The sequence below is a fragment of the Lissotriton helveticus genome, chromosome 12 (genome assembly GCF_964261635.1).
Source record: "Lissotriton helveticus chromosome 12, aLisHel1.1, whole genome shotgun sequence".
NCBI lineage: Eukaryota > Metazoa > Chordata > Amphibia > Caudata > Salamandridae > Lissotriton > Lissotriton helveticus.
This window is the reverse complement of record NC_136073.1, coordinates 748,065,784-748,090,026: the sequence shown is the minus strand read 5'-3', so window position 1 is coordinate 748,090,026 and position 24,243 is coordinate 748,065,784. Positions and strand designations below refer to the sequence as shown.

Genomic DNA, 24,243 nt, shown 5'->3' with positions numbered 1-24,243 from the left:
TGCAGGGCACTTCAGTAAATTAAAAGACATGCCAAGTAGCGATCAGGTTTCGTGCTAAGAGGCACTTCAGTAAATAAAAAGACATGCCAAGTAGCAATCCGGTTTCGTGCTAAGAGGCACTTTAGTAAATAAAAAGACATACCAAATAGCAATCAGGTTTCGTGCTAGGAGCCAGATCGAGTATTCACAATCACAAGTAGTGTGAACGTACTTACGGTACCTCTAAGTCATAGAATGCAAGGAGCCTTGTCACAGCTAGAGATGTGCGACCACACACATCCTCGGATTAGAAAACAAAACTATGCCACGGCCCCAACAAAATCAGCGAGGGGCTGATCTTGGATGCGAGTTCGAGCTGCACCATTTCCCGCCCACGCTCTCTAATCCGCCGTCCGTGCCCAGGGCCCAGTGCCAGAGCTCCCCCTCCCCTCGCACCGCGGGGGCTGGGGGGATATTGGAACGTCACTATGCTTGCTATGTTAGGCACCGGTATATTCATTTGGTATCAATACTGTTACTGTAAAGCGCTCTGACACAAACGGGTAAAGTCCGCGCTATATAAAATCGCATACCGTACGGTAAACCTTTTAGAACCTAACTGCGTTGGACTGCGCTGGAAGTGGGGCTAGGTTTATACGGCGAGTATAGCACGAAACCTACATTTTATCAAGCAAAGTAGGGGGTCGTCTTATACGCCGGGTCGTCTTATACGCCGGAAAATACGGTACTTGAATTGCGAGGTACATTATTTCCCGTCTAATTAGATCACTGGTGTGTTGCATATTCCATTATCTCAGTTTTTTGCTGATTAACATCATAACTGGACATGCTTCCACACCCTTCCAGAGTATCCCAGATTGCCAAATCAAAGGAGAGGTGAAAGAGGGCACCCTAGCCTGGTCCCTCTTCCAATATGTATTGGTTTGGTGAGATTTCCTTTAACTAAAATCCTGACTGAGGGGGTTTTATATAAAGAACTAACTGCCACTAAAAATCCTCTCCTAGATTGAACTGCTGAATCATCCTATACAGAGAGGGCCAGCTAACCCTATTGAAGGCCTTAGCAGCATTGAAAGTCAGTACTGTCAAGAATTTACGATGCTCCCCAGCCGAATCTATTGCCTCTATTAGGTAATGTGTACTAACTTTAACAAAGCCTTTCCGATGACTCTGAAACAAAGTGCCCAAAACCTTTTCGAGCCACGTGGTTAAAATCTGTGTATACATTTTATAGTCAAAGTTCCAGAGGGAGATAGGTCTGTAAGACTCGCAGGCCCTAGGGTGTTTGTTTTGTTTGAGAATTATGTTTAGAGTGGCCTCGTCCCAGGAAGGCGGGAGATACTGTCTATGCAAAAAAGCTGAATTAAAAAGTTGTAACAAAATGGGTGCCAATTCTTCATTTAGAATCATGTAAATCTCATATAGGACAGAATCGGGGTTAGCTGCTTTCAGGGGATGTTAAATGGTTCATTGGCCCACACCTTAATGTTTAGAAAACTTTGCAAACTATTTATCCATCCGTGCTCTCTTGCGGACAGTTTCTGTTCAAGAGGCATAAGAGCTATACTTGCATTTCATTTTTTGCTTGGTATTTTGTAAGTGTCAATGTGGCTGAGGTATCAATCCTTTTTCCTTACTACGACCTACAAGACCAGTCCGAGGAAAGGTGCAACGTCTGACGTATGGTACTCTGTTACCAGCTTCAATAACATGAGTCTCAGTTCAGCTTTCCCTAATTTTCCTATTTTGACTGCTGCTTCTCTAAAACCAAAGCTTATACATCTATGTTGGACAATAGAGAGATACTTCACTCTAGCTGCTGTTCTTTAGTGTTGGTATTGTTAATAGTTACATTGATCACGTTTCCTTCCGTACAATGCTTTTATAACGTTTCTTCTCCTCACCTGTTGTGAAAATTTGAGGATATAGCCTCCAGGGCAGAGGAGGGACAAGCCTCTCCTTCACTTTGGCTGCTTGCCACATCCAACATGATTTGGTTGATGAGGTCCAGTACTGTTGTTTTAAATCTGTTTGATTACTTCTGGGCACAACTCTTTAACAGGGGCAGCCGGTCTGGTGAATAATTCAAAGCCTGTGAATCTATGAAAGATACCAAGACTTGGGAACTGTAGTTGAATAAAAGCAAACTTTTTTTATCCTGACTGCACAAGCTCCTTCAATGTTCCCATTTCACTCTGTCACATACTTTTTCATGATGCTGAGCTATTGAGACATGCTGTTCTTTAACAACGACCTTTGAGAGCCTAAACACTTAATAAACTTTAATAGGCAAATCCTTTGACTTATCGCTGTTGGAGGTGGGGGTATTGCAGTCGAAGGGCTGACCCTTTTGTTTACCCCAAGCTTATAGATACCGGAAAGTACAAATGATATTGAATACAAAGGAAAGTGACCTGATGAGAAATAAAAGGATGAGTGAGGTGATGCAAGAAATGTACTTCATTTTTATATTCTCATTTCCACTGGGCACTACAGGTCTAAGTATGTTTTAACTACAAATAAATCCTAAGATTAACAAGAAATTAGGACATAATGAACTGTCTTGTCAAAAAAAGCCATCCTAGAGAAATTTTGGGCAAAACTGGTTTGAGATTAAAATGGAATCTTGCTATTGGGTGGTTCTCAGTACATGTCTGAAAACTTTGCTAATTTCTTCATTATTAAGGAACTTATGATATAATGTTTTGATATTCTTGTTATGGTGGTTTCCTGTACAAAACAGGGCTGTAACATACGAATGTGAAATGTAAGTAAGCTGTAATACTACCAGCTGAAACTTGTCAATGGAGCTAGATATAAAGCAGGTTATGAAACGCCAAACTCTACTTGCATTTAAAATAGTTCATTTACTAGAGAAAAAAGTCATTTTCTTCAGTCTGCTCAAATTTAGTGTTCTTGTTTACAGGGTGAATTTGGTGTATACCTTGTCTCTGACGGTAGTAGCCGACCCTATCGCTGCAAAATCAAAGCACCAGGTTTTGCTCACTTGGTAAGATTTATTTCTTACTATTGTCTGTTCCTGCAAATGATGATCAATAAATATAGTCATACATCCAGACTTTCTATCCATATGTGCAAGAATGTATGCAGTCTCATCAAATTGTGTAGAAGAAGTTGTAACACTTTAAGAACTTAGTAGTTAAATTCAGATTCCAGAATGGGTGGCTCTGTTCATTCCCTAATGGCTTAGTCTTGGAACGATTGTTTGTAATAGAGGGGTACTTTTAATTCACTTTTTCTTATAGCAACCCCTTGAATTTGTTCTCCTATTTCTACTTGTTATTCATGCCCTTTGGAAGCCATTCTCCAAGAACGTTGTTCCTGCTAGATCTAATTTTCAAGCGTATGGTAGATCTGCTTGCACGTCTATTTTTTTGGTAATAGGAGAATGTTACAGCTGTCACATAATCATCTAAAAAAAACTTCTTGCTCAAAAGGTTAATGTGTGACGTTATCTTTATTGGTGAAAAAGGTTTTCCTCACATTGTGTCTTGAATCATAGTGATCACATTAAAATAAAATGCTGCTAAGTCATGAATCCAGGTCTCTCTCATGTTGTTGGAACAATACAGGTGGGTAAACGTGGAGATCGAAACTACTATTTGAGAAGCCCAACGAACCTAAACTAAATACTGGCTGTGAAAATTATTTAAGCTCTTTCTTTGGCTGGTGATTGATTGTTATTGTCGGTAACTTGAAAGAGATGAGTTCAGACATGTGCCCTCATAATATTGTTGAATTCAATATTTTGGTGTTAAGAAAAACTTCCAGTTGAGGCCTCATCAAATGACAACACCTCCGCCATGTACATTGAACGCATCTCAGCTGTTTACCATGTGTAGTATATTTTAGTCACATTAATGTAGGTCAAGCAACTTGGATATTGTTACAACCTTCCTTAGTGCTCTTGTAGAGTGCAGTTTGACAAGTAAATCACTACAAATTCATATGTTGCTACCAAAGCGAACTACGAATACAGAGTTTTAGGGCTGGATCTTTCTGTGTGACCTTAATCTGTCATGTTAACTAATATTCCGGTGATGGTGTTCAGCTCTGCCTAAATAAACTAGATGAATAAGTAATAGACTAAATAGCTGAAATGGAATTTATATGGTTAATCTTTATGAAAATATACTATAGAAATGAGATATCGGGGGCGGAGCTAGCCAAGCCCGAAGATGGCCACTTCTTGAGCGAGCTACTTTGGTCACGTAACAATCCTTAATCTATCCTGCACCTAGTGAGCTCCATGAAGCTTGTGTACTTTGCAGAACTGCATCGAAGGACTGGGTCCGTCCTTAGAAACCCGCTTGGCGTGAAAATCAATCTGGGGAAGCTGGAGTTCAGGCGTGGCCGTGCGGCGTAAGGGAGGCCCAGGTTAGGAAGACGTGGGCCGAAATCGCGAGCTTGAGTAAACACCAGCCGTGATGTAGAGCACGCAAGTGGCAGCCCCCATCCTGCAGTGCGGCGTTGCAAATCCTTGCTGCAAGTGGCAGGGAGGCGTCGGGCGCGGCCAGCCGCTACTGGAGGGCGGCGCACAAAAAACTCAATACCCCCTCACACGGCCTGAGCAACGTAACAGAGGCCGGAGCAACAAATGAGTGGCGGAGAGCCGTGAAAGGAAGGAAAGGTTGTGCCGGACCGGCACTGGTGGCGGCCACACAGCAGAAAGACGGCATCGGTTTTGGCGCCAGAGGGCACAAAGACCTACGCGGCATTAACCCTGAGATACCTGCATGGGAGGACATCAAGGTGAACCACGGCCGTGGGATCGTGAAGGTGAGACTGTAAGGCCCTCAATGCGGATATTGAGAGAAATTAAAGGCACATACTGAGAGTGTCGACTGAGGGGGCACCTAAGGGTGAAGGTGGTACGCTGGGGGAGACCTTAGCTTGACATGATAATCAAGATACGCCACAGCTGCCATTTAGCGGGGGACGGCTCCCCCGTCGACACAGCACATACACCTTACAGGGGAAGACAGCACGATCGGGCAGACCATGGCCAGGGTCTGCCTGCTACAGCCCCAATACACAGGAGGGCGAGTCTGGTCACAGCGCAGCCAGCAGCAGCCTTGTCCATGAACTACTTCCACTACCCTAGTGCGCCATGGAGGGCTGCGGCCAGGAAACACAGTGAGTTGACAAAAGTGTTGGTGGGCCCCCCAGACCCAAGTAGTTCAGGAACCAAACGTCGAACATCGCCAGAGTCTGCACTGGTTTTTTTTTGGAAGGTGCTGGGCCCGAAAAAGAGCAGTACATATTTAGCTGCAACATAGTAGAACTGCTGATGGGGAGGTCCACTTGCCATGCCATAGACTGGCACACAGCAAGCTAATCATAAAACAACACCCAGGAGAAACGGCTTAACAGTGGGGAAGTTGGCAGTGACGTCCGAGGGCGCAGCGCCGTTGTAAGAAAGGCATCCCTGAGTGGACTGTATCTGATACGCCTAAAGACAGGGGCAAAGGTCAAAGATAACCGTGCATTTTGAATATTTAATTTGGCTAGGCAAAGGCGCGCACTCCTTACAGATCCTACAGGAGGACCTTGGGGAAAACGGACAGGACCCAATCAAAGTTACAATTCGAACAAATGAAAAAAGCAACCAAGTGGGGTCAGGAGGTTCAGCAACCTACTCAGAACGCAGTGGCGCCCACAGTCGTAGAAGCTTCCTGGGATGTGCACTCCATGTTTACGACTATACAGGCCACCCTAACAAATATTAATTGGGAAAATAGATACCCTCACACAGAGTGGATCGGATGTCTGAAGCATACGGCGTGCATAGAAATGGCTGAATGAAGAATTTCTGACGTTGAAGATGTGCACCAGCAAATGGACCAGCGGCAGTGTAAGATGGATAAAACCATACTAGCCCTAATGGCGAGGGCTGTAGACTCCGAAGCACGCTCAAGAAGGAACAACCTTCGACTAATGGGAATTGCGGAGACAACAACACAGGCCTGATAGAAAAATACATTGAAGGACTGCTAACGACTCTGCTGGGAAGGGAAACTTTCTCTGGTGTTTTTATTGTTGAACAGGCACATGGGTCACTGGCCGCACCACCTCCACTGGGCGCCAGACCAAGGCCGATCATTGCCAGGCTACTAAACTATCAAGATCGTAATGCGGCGCTCCGGAAATCCAGAGAACTGGGAAGTCTAAAGCATGAAGGAATGGACATTTCCATATACCCAGACTTCACACAGCAGTTCCAGGAAGCCCGAAAGCAGTTCCTGCCAGTGAAGAAGAAGCTTCGTGACCAGAACATTCCATATGCAATGATGAACCCGTGCGTTTGCGAATCATGGATGGCGGCAAGTCAACTGTTTATAATGAACCTAAGGATGTGCTCATGTTTTTACAGCAAGAAGGCACCCAGGCCCCCAGAAGGCAGTCACCTAGGGGCGGCCCGGATGAACAGCAGGACACATTTGACTTTGAATAACTGACTTGCTCCACCGGCACCGCCGGTGTGAGGTTGCAAGATGCAGATACAAGAACACGCCTCTGTAACCACTCGCATAGATAAGTGCAAACTCTGATACTGGGTTTTAGTAACCCTTGGATGACTTTGTGTTATATGTGTATTGCCGCTTAGTTAAACAAAAAGGGTCACTTATGGCAAGAGATGTGCTGCACTATCACGGATAGGTCACTGGGTGCACAAAAAGAGTTTCTTGATGTGACCAGTCTTGCGACTTTTATATCGCCGGAATATCTTGGCTGGCAGCTCCCGCCAACCTGTGTGCACCACACCAAGTTCCCGTTTCAAAAATGGGAGGGAGGGGTTGGGGGAGTTACCTGGTTTGTTGGCCATTGTCTTCACCGTAGGTACGGGGTTGGCTAAGTGGGAGGGAGAGGGGGATGGGTGGGGTGAAAATTCGAAAATTCTGGCCAGCATCACTGTAGAAGATACCATCTTACGTGGCAGAGACCAACACACAAGTCACCGGCAAGTCCAATTCACAGGCAATGATGCATACGGATAAAAGAATGCAACTCACTAGATCATTAACATTCCTGACCTGGAATGTCGGAGGCCTTCAGAATCCGTGAAAATTTGCAAGGTCCTGGCATACCTAGACCGACATAAGGTAGATGTTGCCTGCCTGCAGGAAACACATCTTACAGATACCACAGAGAAGAGAATAGGTGCAAGGTGGGCTTCTTACAGAATGGAATCTTCCTAATCCACCTATACCAGAGGAGTAATGCTCCTGGTTCAACGTGGTACCCCATTTACCCTTATTAGCTCCATCAAAGACGACCAGGGGCAATAAGTCATAGTACAGGGAAACGTTGCAGGCACCGCCTTAACCATAGTCGTAGCATATGGCCCAAACACTCATGAGCCGCTTTTTTTTTTTTGCTCCTATATGGGCAAAACTACGAGATCTACCACCCACTCCCATTATATGGGGTGGGGATTTTAACATGTGCTTAGATCCTGCCTTAGGTCTACAGGTAATGAACGATATGGAAGGAAAGCGGCAAAAGCGATTAGAGATGGCATGGTAGAATGCACAATGACTGACCTGTGGTGTTTCAAATAACCGGGTCGCGGGGAGGGCACTTGCACGTCCATGGTACATAATACGTGGTCGAGAATAGACTACTGGCTAGCTACACAAGATGTTAGTACATGGACAACATTGATAGACAACATGCCTAAGACCCTGTCAGACCATGCGCCCGGACATCTGGTGCTCGCAGTTCAACTCACACTCTGCATCAGTTTACCTGGCGCTTGCAACAGGGAGCACTCCTAGACCAGGTATTTCGCTCTGAGCTGCATCCGGCTATAGTAGAATACATTGATCGATATACACCGCCAGGTAGGAGCTCTTCACGGGAGCTCCGGTGTTGGGGATCTCCAAACCGGTAGATATCCCCTATTTACCGGACCTCCACTCCCAAGCTACCTACTTCAAATGCCACTTGTTTTCCTAATCTGCGATTTATTTGTGGCTTACCGGCTTGAAGGTCCGCTTGGACTCCGTAGTCCTCTTCCCCGACTGCCTCGCCGCTTCTCTGCAGCGTTGAGCCCTCCGGCTTGTATGATCGGCGACCACGCCACCTCCAGGCGGATGGAAGCTGTTGCCCTTGTACCAGGGAGAGGTGTGGCGCCGCGGCCAGGGCGACTGACACTGGAATCTGGGGATCAGGGTTCGATCCCCGGCTCCGGCGGCAGGTTAGCCCAGCACTATGCGACTCTGGGCAATAGCTTGCTTAATCTTCCAGACGGCCCCCCAGCGCCTAGAGACCCTAACGGGTGATTGTGCGCTATATAAATGTGGATTATTATTATTATTATTATTATCGGACATCCTTCTCTGCTGCGGGTTTGTTTCCTTTGCCTGTGGAGTGCCTGTGTCGCCCTGCCTCCCTCCTCCACAGCGAAGACGCCTTGCATTTTTGAAGTGGTGACGCCCAGGTCCCCCCTTGGTGGGGCCACTCGAGCTGCCAACAGAGCTCTGGGGCCAAATCCCCCTGCGGCGCCGTGCATGGAGCGCTGCCATTGTGGTCTTTCGTGGCTTGGCGGATTGCGCTGTTTTGGGCAAAACCACCGCCGATGTCCCGTTAAACAAAGAAATGGGAAGTCTCAAAATGGCGGAGGAAGAGAAACTTTCAGATCCTGCTCGGAAGGTTCTGAGACATCGTCCGTGCTGCCCCGTTGGAACCCCTCTATCATGGGGATTTTCACCGGACCCATCTCCTGACCAGGCGGGACAGCTTTTGTTCACAGGATCAGTTTCCTTGTAACCTTGCGATGATCGTTCACAACTAACCGCCTGACCCTAAGATTGCGGTGGAAGCGGACAGAATGCACTCTACCTCCCCCAACAAAAGCAGCAATGAAAATGCTGAGACGCAGCTGGCCTATACCAATGAGCCAGTTCCCCCTATCGTGAAGTACTTTCCTCCATGGCATGTTTGCCAGAACTGTTCTGCTTTCTTTTCCCCTTTACTTTCCCCCCACCTCCCTCCATGCTCCATAGAACTTGTTCTCTATTGTTATTTAATTGTACTAGTAACTGATGTAATTTTTAAATCACTGTTCTTCGCTGTGCTATGTTTATGCTCCAGTAACTATGTAATCCCTCTGTATGCCTTCCTCGTGTTAAGCGCTCTGATACCCCTGGGTCTAGCCAGCGCAATTTAATACTTTTCAAATATACTCACCTCGGTGCCCGAGCAACGTTGGCCCATGCCCTGTGGAGCTGTCCTATGCAGCTATAGAGGAGTTTGGCTCTGGTTCACCCCTCGGCCGTCACCTACCTAGCCGGACATTGTTTTTCCTCGTCTCCCCGTTGTATTTCCTATCTGCACTCCTTACCCCTGTTTTACCTGAGCAACCTTGGCTGATGTCCGGTGGATTTGTCCTATGCAGCTATAGAGGAGTTTGGCTCTGGTTCACCCCTTGGCCGACACCTACCCAGCCAGACATCGGACATTGTTTTCCTCACCTCCCTGTTTTGTTTCCTACCGGGCTCCCTTACACCTGTTTAACATTCCCCCTCTACCTATCACTCCCCACAAGACGTTTGTCTTGGCTATGCTACGCGTTTTTAACTCACATTTCTGTGTAATCTCATGTTTTCCTCCTATGTCTAAACGTGGCGCCTGTAACTGATCTAATTTTGTTACCTGTAACTCGCTGATCCTCATGTGAAGAGCTCTGATACCAGCCAGCGCTATATAAAACTTTTCAAATAAATAAATTGATCTAAATACAGCGTCCTTTAGTAGTGCGAAAACACTCTGGGAGGCCTTTAAGGCTACTATAAGGGGACACTGTATAGGAAAGCATGCAGGTATATTGAAAGCCATTCAACAGCAATTATCACTGGCAGATAGGGAGATCCAACAGTTAGAGACATAATTTGCGGCCACTCAGAACCGCAAGATCTATTGGATATTATGCAGAAGCTTGATACCTATCATGAATTCGCAGAAGATGAGATTAAGTATATCTCATGTAAATAGATGGCACGTAACTTTGGAGAGGGGGTAGACCAGGACGGGCGCTTTCGCACAGTATACGGCGACCACACCAGTCTACATATATAACACAAATAACAAACATGCAAGGACAACTTTCATATGACACCCCATCGATTCTAGACTGCTTTGCAGAATATTATACTTTCCTATATTCCACACAAACTACTGTGTCCCCTTCTGAAATCTGCCTTTACTTAGACGACATTGCACTGGCATGGCTATCGATTGATCATCGGGAATACCTGTGTCATCACTTTACGAAAGATGAGATCAAAGAGGCTATTAACTCTCTTCCCAATAATAAAGCTCCCGGGGTGGGTGGGCTCCCCGGGGAATTCTATAAAAAATTTGAGATGTATTGATCCCACATCTAGCTGAGATGTATGAAGGGGCGTATGAGGAGGACTTGCTCCCGACCTTGCTGATAGAGGCGCTACTGATCACTCTCCCTAAAACAGGCAAGGACCCAGTTTAGTGTGAATCCTACCGCCCACTGTCTTTAATAAATATAGATGCCAACATTTTAGCTAGAATTATTGCAACACGGATACAACCTTTGTTGCAGAATCTCATATTGCCAGATCAGGCTGGTTTTATACCGACAAGATCCACTACGCAAAAGCTCAGGACTATCTTTGCAATGTTTAACCAATTGAATCCTGAATTCCCAGCATCCGTAGCCTTATTGGATGCAGCAAAGGCCTTTGACTCAGTGTAGTGGGTATTTATGTTTACAGTACTGCACAGGATGGTCTTCCCGCAACCCTTTTTGCGCCGGATTGCGCTATTGTACGCAGAACCCAGGTCGCCTCTCTGTACCTCAGTGCTCCTCCATCCAATGATCGAATGTGAGTTGTATCCTATCTTTTCCTTGAGGAAAATATTTGCCATTCTGCATAGGGTTTAAAAACCGTGATAACGGATTAACAAATTTATGAACCTCACATTGTTGTGTTGTATGGAAAAATGAGGCTGCAGTGAAAATTCATAGACTGGTTCAAAGTAGATGGTTTAAAATTTGTATGCGTGATCGGGAGTGACGGATAAGCTGCCAAAAGGTAATAGTTTTTTAAATCCTAAGAATTGCAACTGGTGCAAGCCGGTGTTTGAAGCAGTGCTGGTAGGAGCACTATGCCTAAGTGGGAGAATAAGAACCTGTTGCAGAGTCAGTGGGAGTAGAAGAATCTGTTCTGAGGAGAAGTAAAGCTTTCATACATTTTGCGCATAGGCATAAATCTGTCAGCCACTGTGGCCAAGGCATATTTCTCTCTATGATGATTTTCAACAAGGCTTTCTGCATTGAATGAAAGGTAACTTGACAGACAGAGCCAAGCATAGGTCTGGATTGTCAGCGCACGACTGGAAGGAAAACAATCTCATTGCTGGAAAACATGATGGATATAAAGCCTGGATATCTTGAAGACGGGACAAAAGGAGCAAATGAGCTGAAAAGCAAGCAGGTCTAGTCTTTCAGATGGAGTACTGCTGACTGCACTCAGAGCTGTAACACAAATTCGTTAGTAATAGAGGGCATCAAAAGAACTATTTGGCAAAGGGAAACATTTTGTTTCACTTCATACTTATGGCTTCTAATGCCTTCCTGCTGGAGGGTGGATCAAACATGCATCACCACTACCCTGAGTTTACAAAGCTTGTTTTGCCCTCATTTGTTTTGCGCTTATCATTGTTGACGTGGGCAGTTTCCTCCAGTGAACTCTGCTGGTGGTATCGCTAACAGGCTGTAACTAGCCTGATTGAGGCCTCCGATATTAAAATGTTCCCTCCTTAACTCATGCCATTGCCAAGGCTAGTTTTAGAACTGCAGCTGTATATTGCAACAGGGTTGCTGGTTCTACCCAAAACCAGGTGTCATGCAACAGGGCTTTAAGAAGCATTTGAAACAGTAGGGTACCATTTGTGTCCGCATGCAATTAAGGCACAGTTTATCCTCCAGCTCTTGTGCTTTGGTTCTGCATGTGTTTTGGGGTGGCCACACAGTCATTCTACCTCCAGCTCCAAGCAGGGAGATACTGATGTGCAGAGGTTATATCAAGGACTTTGAGGAATTCTTTTTATAATTATCACAGTTTTGGCCACATGAAACTCGATATACAGGGGTTAACATTTCATGATTTAATGATATTCAATTTATGAACCTCGGAAGGATTAAAATGTTTATTTGACCCTGTTAAGCTTTGAGTCTGTGTTCGTAGTTATATGCAAACAACTGCTTCAGATGGATGCTGCCATGGCAGGATATGAGAGAGCTCATGTGCGCAAATTTTTTTTATCCTGTTTATTTCAAAAGTTTAGTCCCGCCCAATGAACATACTCCATTTTATTGTTTGTAATGTGTCCTCAACTATTAGAATTTCATTATCCTAAAATGCAACAACTGATCAAAAAAATTCATTTTTTCCCCAGATGAGGCATGTAATCTTACCTGCTGATGTGCTTCAGTGTTAACATTTCCATTTTATTGTTTGTAATGTGTCCTTAACTATTAGAATTTCATTATCCTAAAATGCAACAACTGATCAAAAAATTTCATTTTTTCCCCAGATGAGGCATGTAATCTTACCTGCTGATGTGCTTCAGTGTTAACATTTCCATTTTATTGTTTGTAATGTGTCCTTAACTATTAGAATTTCATTATCCTAAAATGCAACAACTGATCAAAAAAATTCATTTTTTCCCCAGATGAGGCATATAATCTTACCTGCTGATGTGCTTCAGTGTTAACATTTCCATTTTATTGTTTGTAATGTGTCCTTAACTATTAGAATTTCATTATCCTAAAATGCAACAACTGATCAAAAAAATTCATTTTTTCCCCAGATGAGGCATATAATCTTACCTGCTGATGTGCTTCAGTGTTAACATTTCCATTTTATTGTTTGTAATGTGTCCTTAACTATTAGAATTTCATTATCCTAAAATGCAACAACTGATCAAAAAAATTCATTTTTTCCCCAGATGAGGCATATAATCTTACCTGCTGATGTGCTTCAGTGTTAACATTTCCATTTTATTGTTTGTAATGTGTCCTTAACTATTAGAATTTCATTATCCTAAAATGCAACAACTGATCAAAAAATTTCATTTTTTCCCCAGATGAGGCATATAATCTTACCTGCTGATGTGCTTCAGTGTTAACATTTCCATTTTATTGTTTGTAATGTGTCCTTAACTATTAGAATTTCATTATCCTAAAATGCAACAACTGATCAAAAAAATTCATTTTTTCCCCAGATGAGGCATATAATCTTACCTGCTGATGTGCTTCAGTGTTAACATTTCCATTTTATTGTTTGTAATGTGTCCTTAACTATTAGAATTTCATTATCCTAAAATGCAACAACTGATCAAAAAAATTCATTTTTTCCCCAGATGAGGCATATAATCTTACCTGCTGATGTGCTTCAGTGTTAACATTTCCATTTTATTGTTTGTAATGTGTCCTTAACTATTAGAATTTCATTATCCTAAAATGCAACAACTGATCAAAAAATTTCATTTTTTCCCCAGATGAGGCATATAATCTTACCTGCTGATGTGCTTCAGTGTTAACATTTCCATTTTATTGTTTGTAATGTGTCCTTAACTATTAGAATTTCATTATCCTAAAATGCAACAACTGATCAAAAAAATTCATTTTTTCCCCAGATGAGGCATATAATCTTACCTGCTGATGTGCTTCAGTGTTAACATTTCCATTTTATTGTTTGTAATGTGTCCTTAACTATTAGAATTTCATTATCCTAAAATGCAACAACTGATCAAAAAAATTCATTTTTTCCCCAGATGAGGCATATAATCTTACCTGCTGATGTGCTTCAGTGTTAACATTTCCATTTTATTGTTTGTAATGTGTCCTTAACTATTAGAATTTCATTATCCTAAAATGCAACAACTGATCAAAAAAATTCATTTTTTCCCCAGATGAGGCATGTAATCTTACCTGCTGATGTGCTACAGTGTTAACATTTTTTTTAAATTTTCTAAAGGATATCAAAATATGTTGATTTTAATGTGGTGTTCGATGAATAAAAGCAGGAGATGCTAGACAAGCCTCTTATACGTATGTTTTTCCTCCATAGGCTGGCTTGGATAAGATGGCCCAGGGGCACATGCTGGCAGATGTTGTGGCAATCATTGGTAGGTTTATCTTCTATTTGGGATGATTCTTCAATGTTTGATCGTCTATACATTTACCTGTTTAAAATATTATCTGCTTTAAAAGGGAGACTAACTGGATATAGGCGTTTGTTTCAGCTCATTAGTTAAGCATTTATACTTGTGAACATTAGCCTGGAACAGCCCTGAACTACCATAGAAAATTATAAACTGAAAATGTGTGATAAAACATCATTATTAGTCAAAGGTAGAAAATCTTTGTCTGAAAAACATCATCATTGTGGTATTAATTCTAACAAACGCCTGTTTATCCAATGCACCTACCAAATGTCTATATAGGCTATGATCATTCTGTAGGTCACTCTTTCACAAAGCACTGATTTTTCTGCTAAACTTATGGAACATCACTTAATGAATACAAGCTTGCTCTGGCCCAGAATTAAATTGATTGTGGGTCTGAATTCTAAGTCCAGATGCTGCCAACTTTGATTTCTTGGTCACTTCTTACTCTGGATGGAGTTGGGTCTGCCATTAAACATTTGGACTCCCCCTATTTGCGCCTGTTGTTTTCCAGGCACAGAGTACCATTTAATGTGACTGTAGGCTTTGTGTCATTGACTTCGCTTGCATTTGTCTAGACTCTCATATATGGCTCAAGTCACAAATTTAAAATAATGCATGTGGAGATTTTGGCTCGTTTTACCAGTGTATAGTTTCTCAGCACCTCGTGTTCTGTATGTGATTACTGTTAGTACATGCTTTGTGAGATTAACTTTAGGTGATTGAACATATTCAGCTTTCAAGCAATGTCGGACATCTCTGACTTAGGTGCAAGGCTTCAGAAAGGTGAAACGGTATTTGTAAAGTCCAAGACCAATTCCCATTGGCCCTATAGATAATGTAGCCTGTTCTCGGCCGCATGCAGACAAATGGCGCCTATAGTGTAGATAAAAACCTGAAGAAAAAGCCTAAGTCGTAGACCGAGAAAATCTTTAAACCTGTAAACAGTGCAGCAGGATCCATGGAAAATGTTGGACTGTGACTAGTGGCGGCTGATCCATAGAGGCACCAATGCATTGGTCCGCTGCCTCACTCTACCACTAATTCCTCAAGATATTACAGCTTTTTCAGTGATCATTTGTTTGCATGTCAAAGCTGCTATGTCACAATTGCAGCAGAAGAGGGCCCCACTGGCTGCAACGTGCATGTGTCTGACAATGGCTGTTACTCAACAGCCGCACACGTATCAGACATGATGCACAAACTTCAGAGAGTGCACAATGAAAGGTAATGATGTTTTCAGGCTTGTTAATCATACACATTTTTGCCCTGTCAGAAGTCGTAATAGAGACAAAAGGTTCTACCTATAACCCTATCCGGGTTTCTAATTGGTAGAAGTTTGTGGGCCTGGCTCTGGTGTGCTGCTTGCCAGAGTTATGAGTTGTAAAATTTAGGAATAGTGTTCCTTGAAGTCTAAGAGCATGCAAGCTGATTTGGAAGGGGACTGCCACAGGTAAGCTTTGTGTTCAGCTGGCACAAACTTTGTATGAATGTTTGTTTCCCTGTGTGCTGGGACTGCGTGTGATTCTATGTGTCTTTCTATATGTGCGTATAGAGTGACATCCTTGCTGTGTGGCTGAAAGCATGACGAAAGCCTGTCCTAGATCGGTACTCCGTTATGCCTCTGTTCCACCATGCGAGTCACAGTGCAACATTTTAAATAAATATATGTATTTTGTTAAATCATGCACACGTGGTTGTTGCAGTGACGTGAGCCATGGCTCAGTTCATAGTTTTTTTTAGCGCCGGGAAACCCATTGGGTAGCTGTCGCGCTCTATAAGCTCATAAATAAATAAATAAATAGGCACTATGTGCCTAATACAAAGAAGTTGCGCAGAGACCGTGTAGTCCCATCCGGTTCATACGTTAATGACAGCAGTGCATGCAGTCCAACAATAAGTCCTACTCTAGTAAGGTACACCTGTTTGCCTAGATTACATTACCTGATACTGTAGAACTACTACTTGCAAGCAAGGGAGGTTGGTCCTCGAGTTGATGTTACAGGCTGCCCATGATGCTTGTGTGTGGTTACTGCTTTTGGGACCTGTATATAACGTGTACCTGCTCAGGGCCAACAGTGTATGGTACTCCTTACTGGCACCTGAGGTGAGCAGAGGGCTTTTTTTTAGCATTTCAATTCCGGCCTGACAGTTTCTTTAGCAGCCCAACCCTTTTAAGGCTACTCCAGGGGGCCGAGTTATATACATCTACAGTCCTTCGACATCTACAAACCCCACCACCACTGTATCAGTCACCCCAGTCCTTTTGTGGCCAAGGATCGGGAACAAGCAGACTCATTGCAGGTCTCCTGGGACACTGCTTCACACATTAGCTGCATTTACTGTATCAGCCTCCAAGACGCTTTAGTTTGTCCATATGGGCGCACAACCTCCGTGTAGGAGGCAGGATCAGACATTTTCTTCCAGAGTGGCAGGCCATATCTTCCGACAGATGTGTCCTCCAGATCATCCTGCAATACTTTGCCTTTACCGCTCCATTACAACATGCCTCAACTTCTTCCCACATCAGAGCAACTTTCAGTGGTGATCCTATCAATGTTGTGGCAAGAAGCGAAGTACCTACTGGCCAAAACGTCATTGAGAGGGTGCTGCCCTTGGAAGCAGGGACAGGTTGTAACTCCCTTGGCTTACTTGTGCAGATGAAGGATGGAAGCCCTTGTCCAATTTCAGATCTTTGCCCTCGGAATGCCTTCCTGCAGAAGGAGAAATTGAAAATGCACGTACGGCACTGCCCCAAGTTCACCCTGCCCTGAATCTGGCAGACGTGATGATTGCCTTGAGCCTTCATCCAGTGTACTTTCATTTGCCTGTCCTGCAGTCTCACAGATGTTACCTGTGGTTCAAGGGAGTCTGTGATGGCGGTTGTTACCGCCCATCTTTGGAGAGTGGGGATACCAGTTTTCCTTACCTCAAAGACTGGTAATTGAAGCAGGGCTTACCAGTCAATCAAAGATTTCTCCAGGCGATTTCTAATCTTTTTGGTGCTCGATCAATGAACCAAAGTCACACCTGATTCCTTCACAGAGGCTTCTTTTTATTAGAGCTCTTCTAAATACAGTGCAGTTCTGAACCTTTCCTCTCTCTCAACAAGTCTAAGACATTAAAGCTAGGACATCTATTTTTCAGCCTCAGTAATAGATCTCAGAAAGGGAAGCTTGAAGTCTTCTTGGCCTGCTGGCCTCGGGCATCCTTTTTGTCCATTCGCCAAGTGGCACATGCAGACTCTGCATTGCAATCTGAAGTTTCAGTGTGCCTGCACCAAGGAAACATGACACATGTTATTCGGGTTTCAGAGGAGAGTGTAAAAGATCTGCAGAGGTGGCTGCTCTATCTCAACCTGACCAGCGACAGAATTTTCCCCCACCCCAAGCTGATGGGGGTGATGAATGTGACCCGCTAAGGAGGTCACTTGGAGAGGTAGCAATCAGAGGACTCTGGTCTCTGGCAGAAACTCTGCTCCATATAAATCTATTGGTATTGCTGGCCAGCTGCCTGGAATTTAAGACCTTATTTTATTTTATTTTATATTCTTCTATAGCGCCTGAATAGACCCCCGAAGGGGTATCTCCGCGCTTTGCCAGTAAGAATATCCTCAGATGAATATGGGTAGTACATATAAACAGAGAGGGATCAATTGCTGGGGAATAGGTACGTTTTTAAGACCTTACGGAAGGTCAGATGGTTGGTAAGTATTCTCATTTCAGAAGGTAGGGAGTTCCAGAGCTTTGGTCCAAGATGGGCCAGAGCTCGCCCTCCTTGTCTGGACCTTTTTATTCTGGGCACCTGCAGAAGCTGCTGGTTACCGGAACGAAGGGTACGTCCAGGGGCATAGGGCAGGAAGATGTTGGCCAGATATTTTGGGCCTTTGCCTATCATGCTTTTGTGGATGGTGCATAGGGTCTTAAAATGTACTCGTGCCCTCACTGGCAGCCAGTGGAGCCTAATCAGCAGAGGGAGGGAGGGAGGGAGTCCTAGGGGGGGCATTGAGGACTATCCTTGCTGCCGTGTTTTGAATCACTTGCAACTTTTTGAGCTGCCCTTCGTTTGCTCCTAAAAGGAGGCCGTTGCAGTAATCCACTCTGCTGATGACTAATGCCTGCACGAGTGTTTTCCTATGGCAGTCTGGCAGATAGGGGAACACTCTTCTTAACATTCCAATAGCTTGGAAGCAGGTGCTAGCCACCTGGTTCACATGGTCCTTGTAAGTGAGTGTCTGGTCTAATAACACTCCAAGGTTTCTCGCCATGCTTTTAGGGCTGGGAACAGGGCCCAATTCCAGGGGCCACCAATCCGGTGTCCAGTGTGTTGCTGCTTGCCCAAACAACATTACCTCAGTTTTTCCGATATTACATTGGAGGCAATTTAATGACATCCATGTAGATATTGCTTTCATTCCCTCTGCAAAAGATCTTTGTATTGCAGGTGTTAGATCTTTAAAGGGAAAGAGGAGTTGGGTGTCGTCAGCATACGACACCGGTGTAAACCCAAATGATCTTGCTAGAGTGGCCAAGGGGGCCACATACACGTTGAAGAGTGTAGGACTTAAGCAAGAACCCTGTGGCACTCCCTTGTTGAGCTCCCTGTAGATGGATTTGTGGGAGCCCAGCCTGACCTCTTGAGAACGGCCTGACAGGAAGCTTTCCATCCATGTCAGTGCCACTCCCTCCAATCCTACGCCCTTTAGTCGCTCAAGAAGCACTTTGTGAGACACCGTATCGAAAGCGGCGGAGAGATCCAACAGCACCAGAATCATAGAGCTACCTCCATCCAGTGCCATTCTGATGTTATTGGTCACTGTTTGGAGGGCTGATTCGGTGCTGTGGTTCGGCCTGAAACCAGATTGGGAATAGTCCAGGCCCTCCGTCGCTTCGAGATGTTGTGACAGATAGGTGTTCACATGCTTCTCAGCTATTTTGCTGATGTATGGCAGGAGCGAGATGGGGCGCAAGTTGGAGAGGTCGGTCCATGGGGATGCAGCTTTCTTGCGTATTGGGTTTACCACTGCCCTTTTCCACTCTACCGGGACGTGTCCTTTAGTAAGAGAGATGTTAATAACATTTTGTATAAAGGGGCCCAGGAGAGGGATCAGGGGAGGAACCATCTTGGCAGGGAGGAGGTCATTTGGAGATCCTGATTTAATGTGAGTAATGAGATGAGGAAGATCTGTACTTTCAATAAGGGGGAAAAATGATAATGGGTGTGGGTTATCTTTAGGCGGGGTTAGAGGTGTAATCTTATTGGTATCGCTCATGCTGTTATTGGCAGCCACTATTTTCTCATATATGTTGTTTATCTTACTCTCAAAAAACGATGATATGTCGTCGCATAAAATCTGCGAGAACTCCTCAGGGCTCTCACATGCGGCGGGTTTGATGAAGTTTTGCAGGATTTTAAAAAGCTCCTTAGGGCAATTAACAGCTTCTTCCAGCTGTTGCAGAAGACGATTTTTACGGGCCGTTCTGATGTTTTTGTAGTAGATGGATTGAGCAAGACGGAAGACCGCTCTAATCTCCTCAGTCTTATGCTTCCTCCATTTTTTTTCGGCTTGCCTACATTTCTGTTTTTGCTCCCTTAGCTCCTGAGTATACCAACTTTCTTGTTTAGAGGAGGGATACTCTTTGTATAGTTTTAAAGGGGCCAGGGTGTCAATGGCTTGCTTAATTGAGCCTGTGAATTTTTCCAGTGCTGTGTCTGCTGTGTCTTCTGCTAATATGGTGGGTTCTACCCAAATTTCCCGTAGGTTACTTAAGGAGATTTTGTGCCATTGGCGGCGCCAAGTCTGAGGAAAGGGTCCTTTGTTAGTGGGTTTTTTGGGGATTGAAAATGAGAATTGTAGAAGAAAATGGTCTGTCCATAGGATCTCTCTTGCCGGAAGGCAGTTGATCTTTGAACAGTTGGAGAGGACAAGGTCTAACGTGTGGCCACCACTGTGCGTGGGTCCGGTGTTTTTTATCTCTAGACCTAGATTTAACAGGTCAGTGATAAGGGAGTAAGATTCAGGTAGAGTTGGTTGATCTACATGAATGTTGAAGTCCCCTAGAAGGATAAAATCTTCGTTGGATTTGAGTTGGGGCGCTAGCAACTCTTGGAGGAGGAGCGGGAAGTCTGGGTTTGATCCTGGGGGACGATAAGCCAGAGCTCCTTTCCAGAATATGTGGCTTTTAAGATCAATTTTAAAAAACATGATTTCAAGTAGTGGGCTTTGATATTGCGAAAATACAGTGACCTTTAAGTCATCCTTGTGTATGATTGCTAGGCCACCGCCAGTCTTCCCTTCTCTATCTAGGTGTTTAAGTTTATATCCGATTGGGATCCCCATTGTTACGGCAGTGATGGTGTGGGGCTTCATCCAGGTTTCAGTGATGAAACATATGTCTGGCTGGATAGTGTATCAGATCCCATACCTCGTGCTGGTGTTTGGGCAGGGATCTTACGTTAAGAAGGAAAGACTTCAACCTTATTGCGGGAGCTTCTACTTCAGGTGGACTGTAATTACAGAGCAATCGATGATGACATTCTAAACATGAAAAGGCTCCCTCCACAGTATGCCATGGTATTTTAGTGCTGCATGCGGACAGCGGTTTTAGGGCTTTTAAGGATTGAGTGGAGTAGGTGATAAAGTGTGGATTCATACCTGATCGTGATAATATAGAAGGCGCAATGGCTGTGGCCCCTGGCCCCGTCCTGTCGCGGACGGGCGCAGACGGGCAGCTCTTCGGCGGGGCTGCGCGCGATCGCTGCGCGCTCAAAAGGGCGCGAGGGCTATATACCACTGCGTGGATCCACTAGAGCGCTAACCGCTCCCAGTGGACCAGGAAGTGAACAGGAAGTGAGTAAGAAGCCTACCACCCCCTTGTTACCGTGGGAGGCGGCAGCCTAGCGCTTTCACCCACCGTGGGTCACGCGAGGATATCTGGAAGCTAAGTTGCTTCTTGGTGAGTGCGTGCGGTGCAAGCAATGCGCTCCGATTTTAAAAATACACTTTAGTGTTATATCAGTAAAATAATGCCACAGTTCAATTTACATTTGCTTTTAAAAATTATGTTGGTACCATTCCACACACGCTCTCCTTACATGAGGCGACCGACAAGCGGGTTGGAGACACTGCCACCGTCTCCTTCCCGCAGCGAGCACCTCCGGCGCTCCGCCTATATACCACTGCGTGGATCCACTAGAGCGCTAACCGCTCCCAGTGGACCAGGAAGTGAACAGGAAGTGAGTAAGAAGCCTACCACCCCCTTGTTACCGTGGGAGGCGGCAGCCTAGCGCTTTCACCCACCGTGGGTCACGCGAGGATATCTGGAAGCTAAGTTGCTTCTTGGTGAGTGCGTGCGGTGCAAGCAATGCGCTCCGATTTTAAAAATACACTTTAGTGTTATATCAGTAAAATAATGCCACAGTTCAATTTACATTTGCTTTTAAAAATTATGTTGGTACCATTCCACACACGCTCTCCTTACATGAGGCGACCGACAAGCGGGTTGGAGACACTGCCACCGTCTCCTTCCCTTCCTGCCATCCATCATTGAAAGGCTAGTGCAGTTTCTCATGGACAACACACGGCCATGTGGCACTGCAACAAGAAGAGTGGTCATGGGGTCTTGGGTACTGTGGGCCTCTGGAGTTGGCTGGAGCGTCAGTGCATTTCCCTGCTCATGAACCATCTAGCAGGACGTTTATATTCCAGATCGGAGGGGCTTTGCCAGCGGCGCCTGACAGTTGTACCCTGAAGTGGTGCAGGACGTCTTCTGACAGTGTGGAGAGCCCTGGATAGATCTTTTCGCCACAGTTTATAATGCGCACTATCAATGCATCTGTGTGTTGGAGTTAAAAAAACATGCTGTCTCTTGGAGAAGCATTGAAGTTAGAGTGTAGCACTGGACTCCTTTACACCTTCTCCACAGCTACCTCTCCTGAGTTCTGAAGATCAGGAATGACTGGGCCAAGTCATCCCATTGTCTCCGGATTGGGCCAGAAGATTGTGGTATGAGCAGCTTCTGGGCATATGTATTTCTCCTTATGGTTACCACTTCAGGAGGCTCTTCTGTCGAAGCAGGGTTCTCTGCCTGCACAATCGACACCTCCATCATTGGAGGTTGAGCAGCGGCACTTGACTGCATGTGATCTGCCTCCTGGGGTTGTGGATGTCATCCTCACTAAGGTATCTGTCTAAAAACTCTATTCATGCAGAAGCCGCATGACACTAACTAGCGGTACAGTCAAGCACTGCTGTAAAATGTCTGGTTCCTTGAGAATATTCTAAAGGTCAGAAGTCTGCAGTTAGACTGAGTACCCACAAGAAAGATAGTTACCGAAGGCAAGTCATTTGTTTGTCTCACAAGTGCAGAATTAGTCGCCACTTTGACAGAGCAGTATTGTGAATGGTTCTATTAAAAAATGTGCTGGTACAATGCATTATAAGAATAAGATGACTACCTTTGGTAGCATTCCTTCTGATGAATACAGTGACTCCGGCAGATTACTTGTGACCCTGCCAACTCTTCTCTTGAGGGCGTGGAAAACCATGGACAGAACTTATGTCCGTTGTTCTCAAGCACCGTATGTACAATGCCATGTTGCTTCTAGTGGTGTGAGGCCTCTGCTTTAGGGGGGGCACCTTGAGCCATTGTCTCAAAAATTGGTTCAAGATCTACCTGTCGGTTTCCCGAGGTTAATTTAGGAAATTTTAAGAAGCCACCACAGCCATCAGGAAGAAAGTTAAGGAAAGTAAGTAACCTGTTCTGTATGGCAATTGGTGCAGGGATCCAAGTAAATTCCTCACAATCCAAGTTTGGTGAATTGCATTTTAATGTCAAGTTGTAGTGCATTTTAGAGGTAATTGTTTACAAGAGGAAAGACTTAATTTAACTTGCATTGGACGATAAAAGTTTTGGGATGTTGTGATGTGCTATTTTTCTGTGCTTAAGATGCATTTAAAAAATCTGTATATTATTTCATATGGGTCCAACTGGTTAATAGACATACACGTTATGGAGTGCTTTTAACAGATGTTTATCTGTGCTGATTAAAAGACTTGATAAGTGTGGGAGGCAGCTACAAAAAGAAAAAATGCTAACATGGAATTTCTTTCTTCCTGTCTCTTTTTATAATCTCTCTTGCAGGCACTCAGGATATTGTGTTTGGGGAAGTGGACAGATAAGCAGCAACCCAACGAGTGCGACTGAAAGAATGTCTCGAAAGAGAAATTAATGTGTTCTATTTTACAGAATGTACACTGACAGTGCGCTCTGGTGTGTGTTTGCTCATGTCATGTTCTGGGGATTTACCCGCATCCAAGTACGTGTTAAAGTAGCCTCTTATTTAAATCAGCTACATAGATCCAGTCCCTGCTTATGACATTATAGGAGGGTGTTAAAAGCTGAAAATAAAAAAATTCTCATTTGAGTAGTTCTTGTTTTGTTTTTTTCTTTGTCTTCTCCATTGCCATGTATATGACGTGTTTAGCGATTTTTTTTTTTTTATATTTTTTTTATATATATATATATATATATTTACTTACATTTAGCTCCGGTGTCTCCAACCAGTAGATTGCGATCGATCAGTGGCTCACAAACACCTTCAGAGTAACTCATATCCTTCACTTTAAATAAACACAGGATCACATTTTCCTTTTAAAGTTAAGGGAAACCTGTGTTTATTTTACATTATTATCTTCATGCAGCAGATAGCAGGGCCTGATAATGAGCTGTACTGGAGTCAGATATATGACCCGGAACACAGAGGTGGAGAACTGCAGCATTGAGGTATTTAAATCTCAAATAAAGGTCCTTGTCACCTCAATATTGGAGCATGAGAAACACATTTTTCTGAATACTTTTAAATGGGTTAAAATTAAAATGAGGAGTTAAATTAATGATTACATTAACATTTCGTCATTTCTAGCTTTGGTTTTTGAACAAATGTTTATATCTAGTTCACAGAGAGAACATTGCACAAAAGAACAATATATTTTACTTGAATATGCATGTA

The 24,243-nt window shown here is 44.2% G+C and overlaps 1 protein-coding gene across 1 annotated transcript in view; it reads left to right on the top strand.

Moving 5' to 3' along the window:
- NDUFS2 (NADH:ubiquinone oxidoreductase core subunit S2) overlaps positions 1-23,656 on the top strand; it is a 117,989-nt gene extending 94,333 nt beyond the window's left edge. The window contains exons 12-14 of the mRNA XM_078671264.1: positions 2,927-3,010; positions 14,136-14,193; positions 23,376-23,656. Coding sequence (XP_078527390.1) covers positions 2,927-3,010; positions 14,136-14,193; positions 23,376-23,413 — 180 coding nt within the window. The 3' untranslated portion in view covers positions 23,414-23,656. The remainder of the gene's footprint in view (positions 1-2,926; positions 3,011-14,135; positions 14,194-23,375) is intronic.
- Positions 23,657-24,243: the final 587 nt, after the last annotated feature.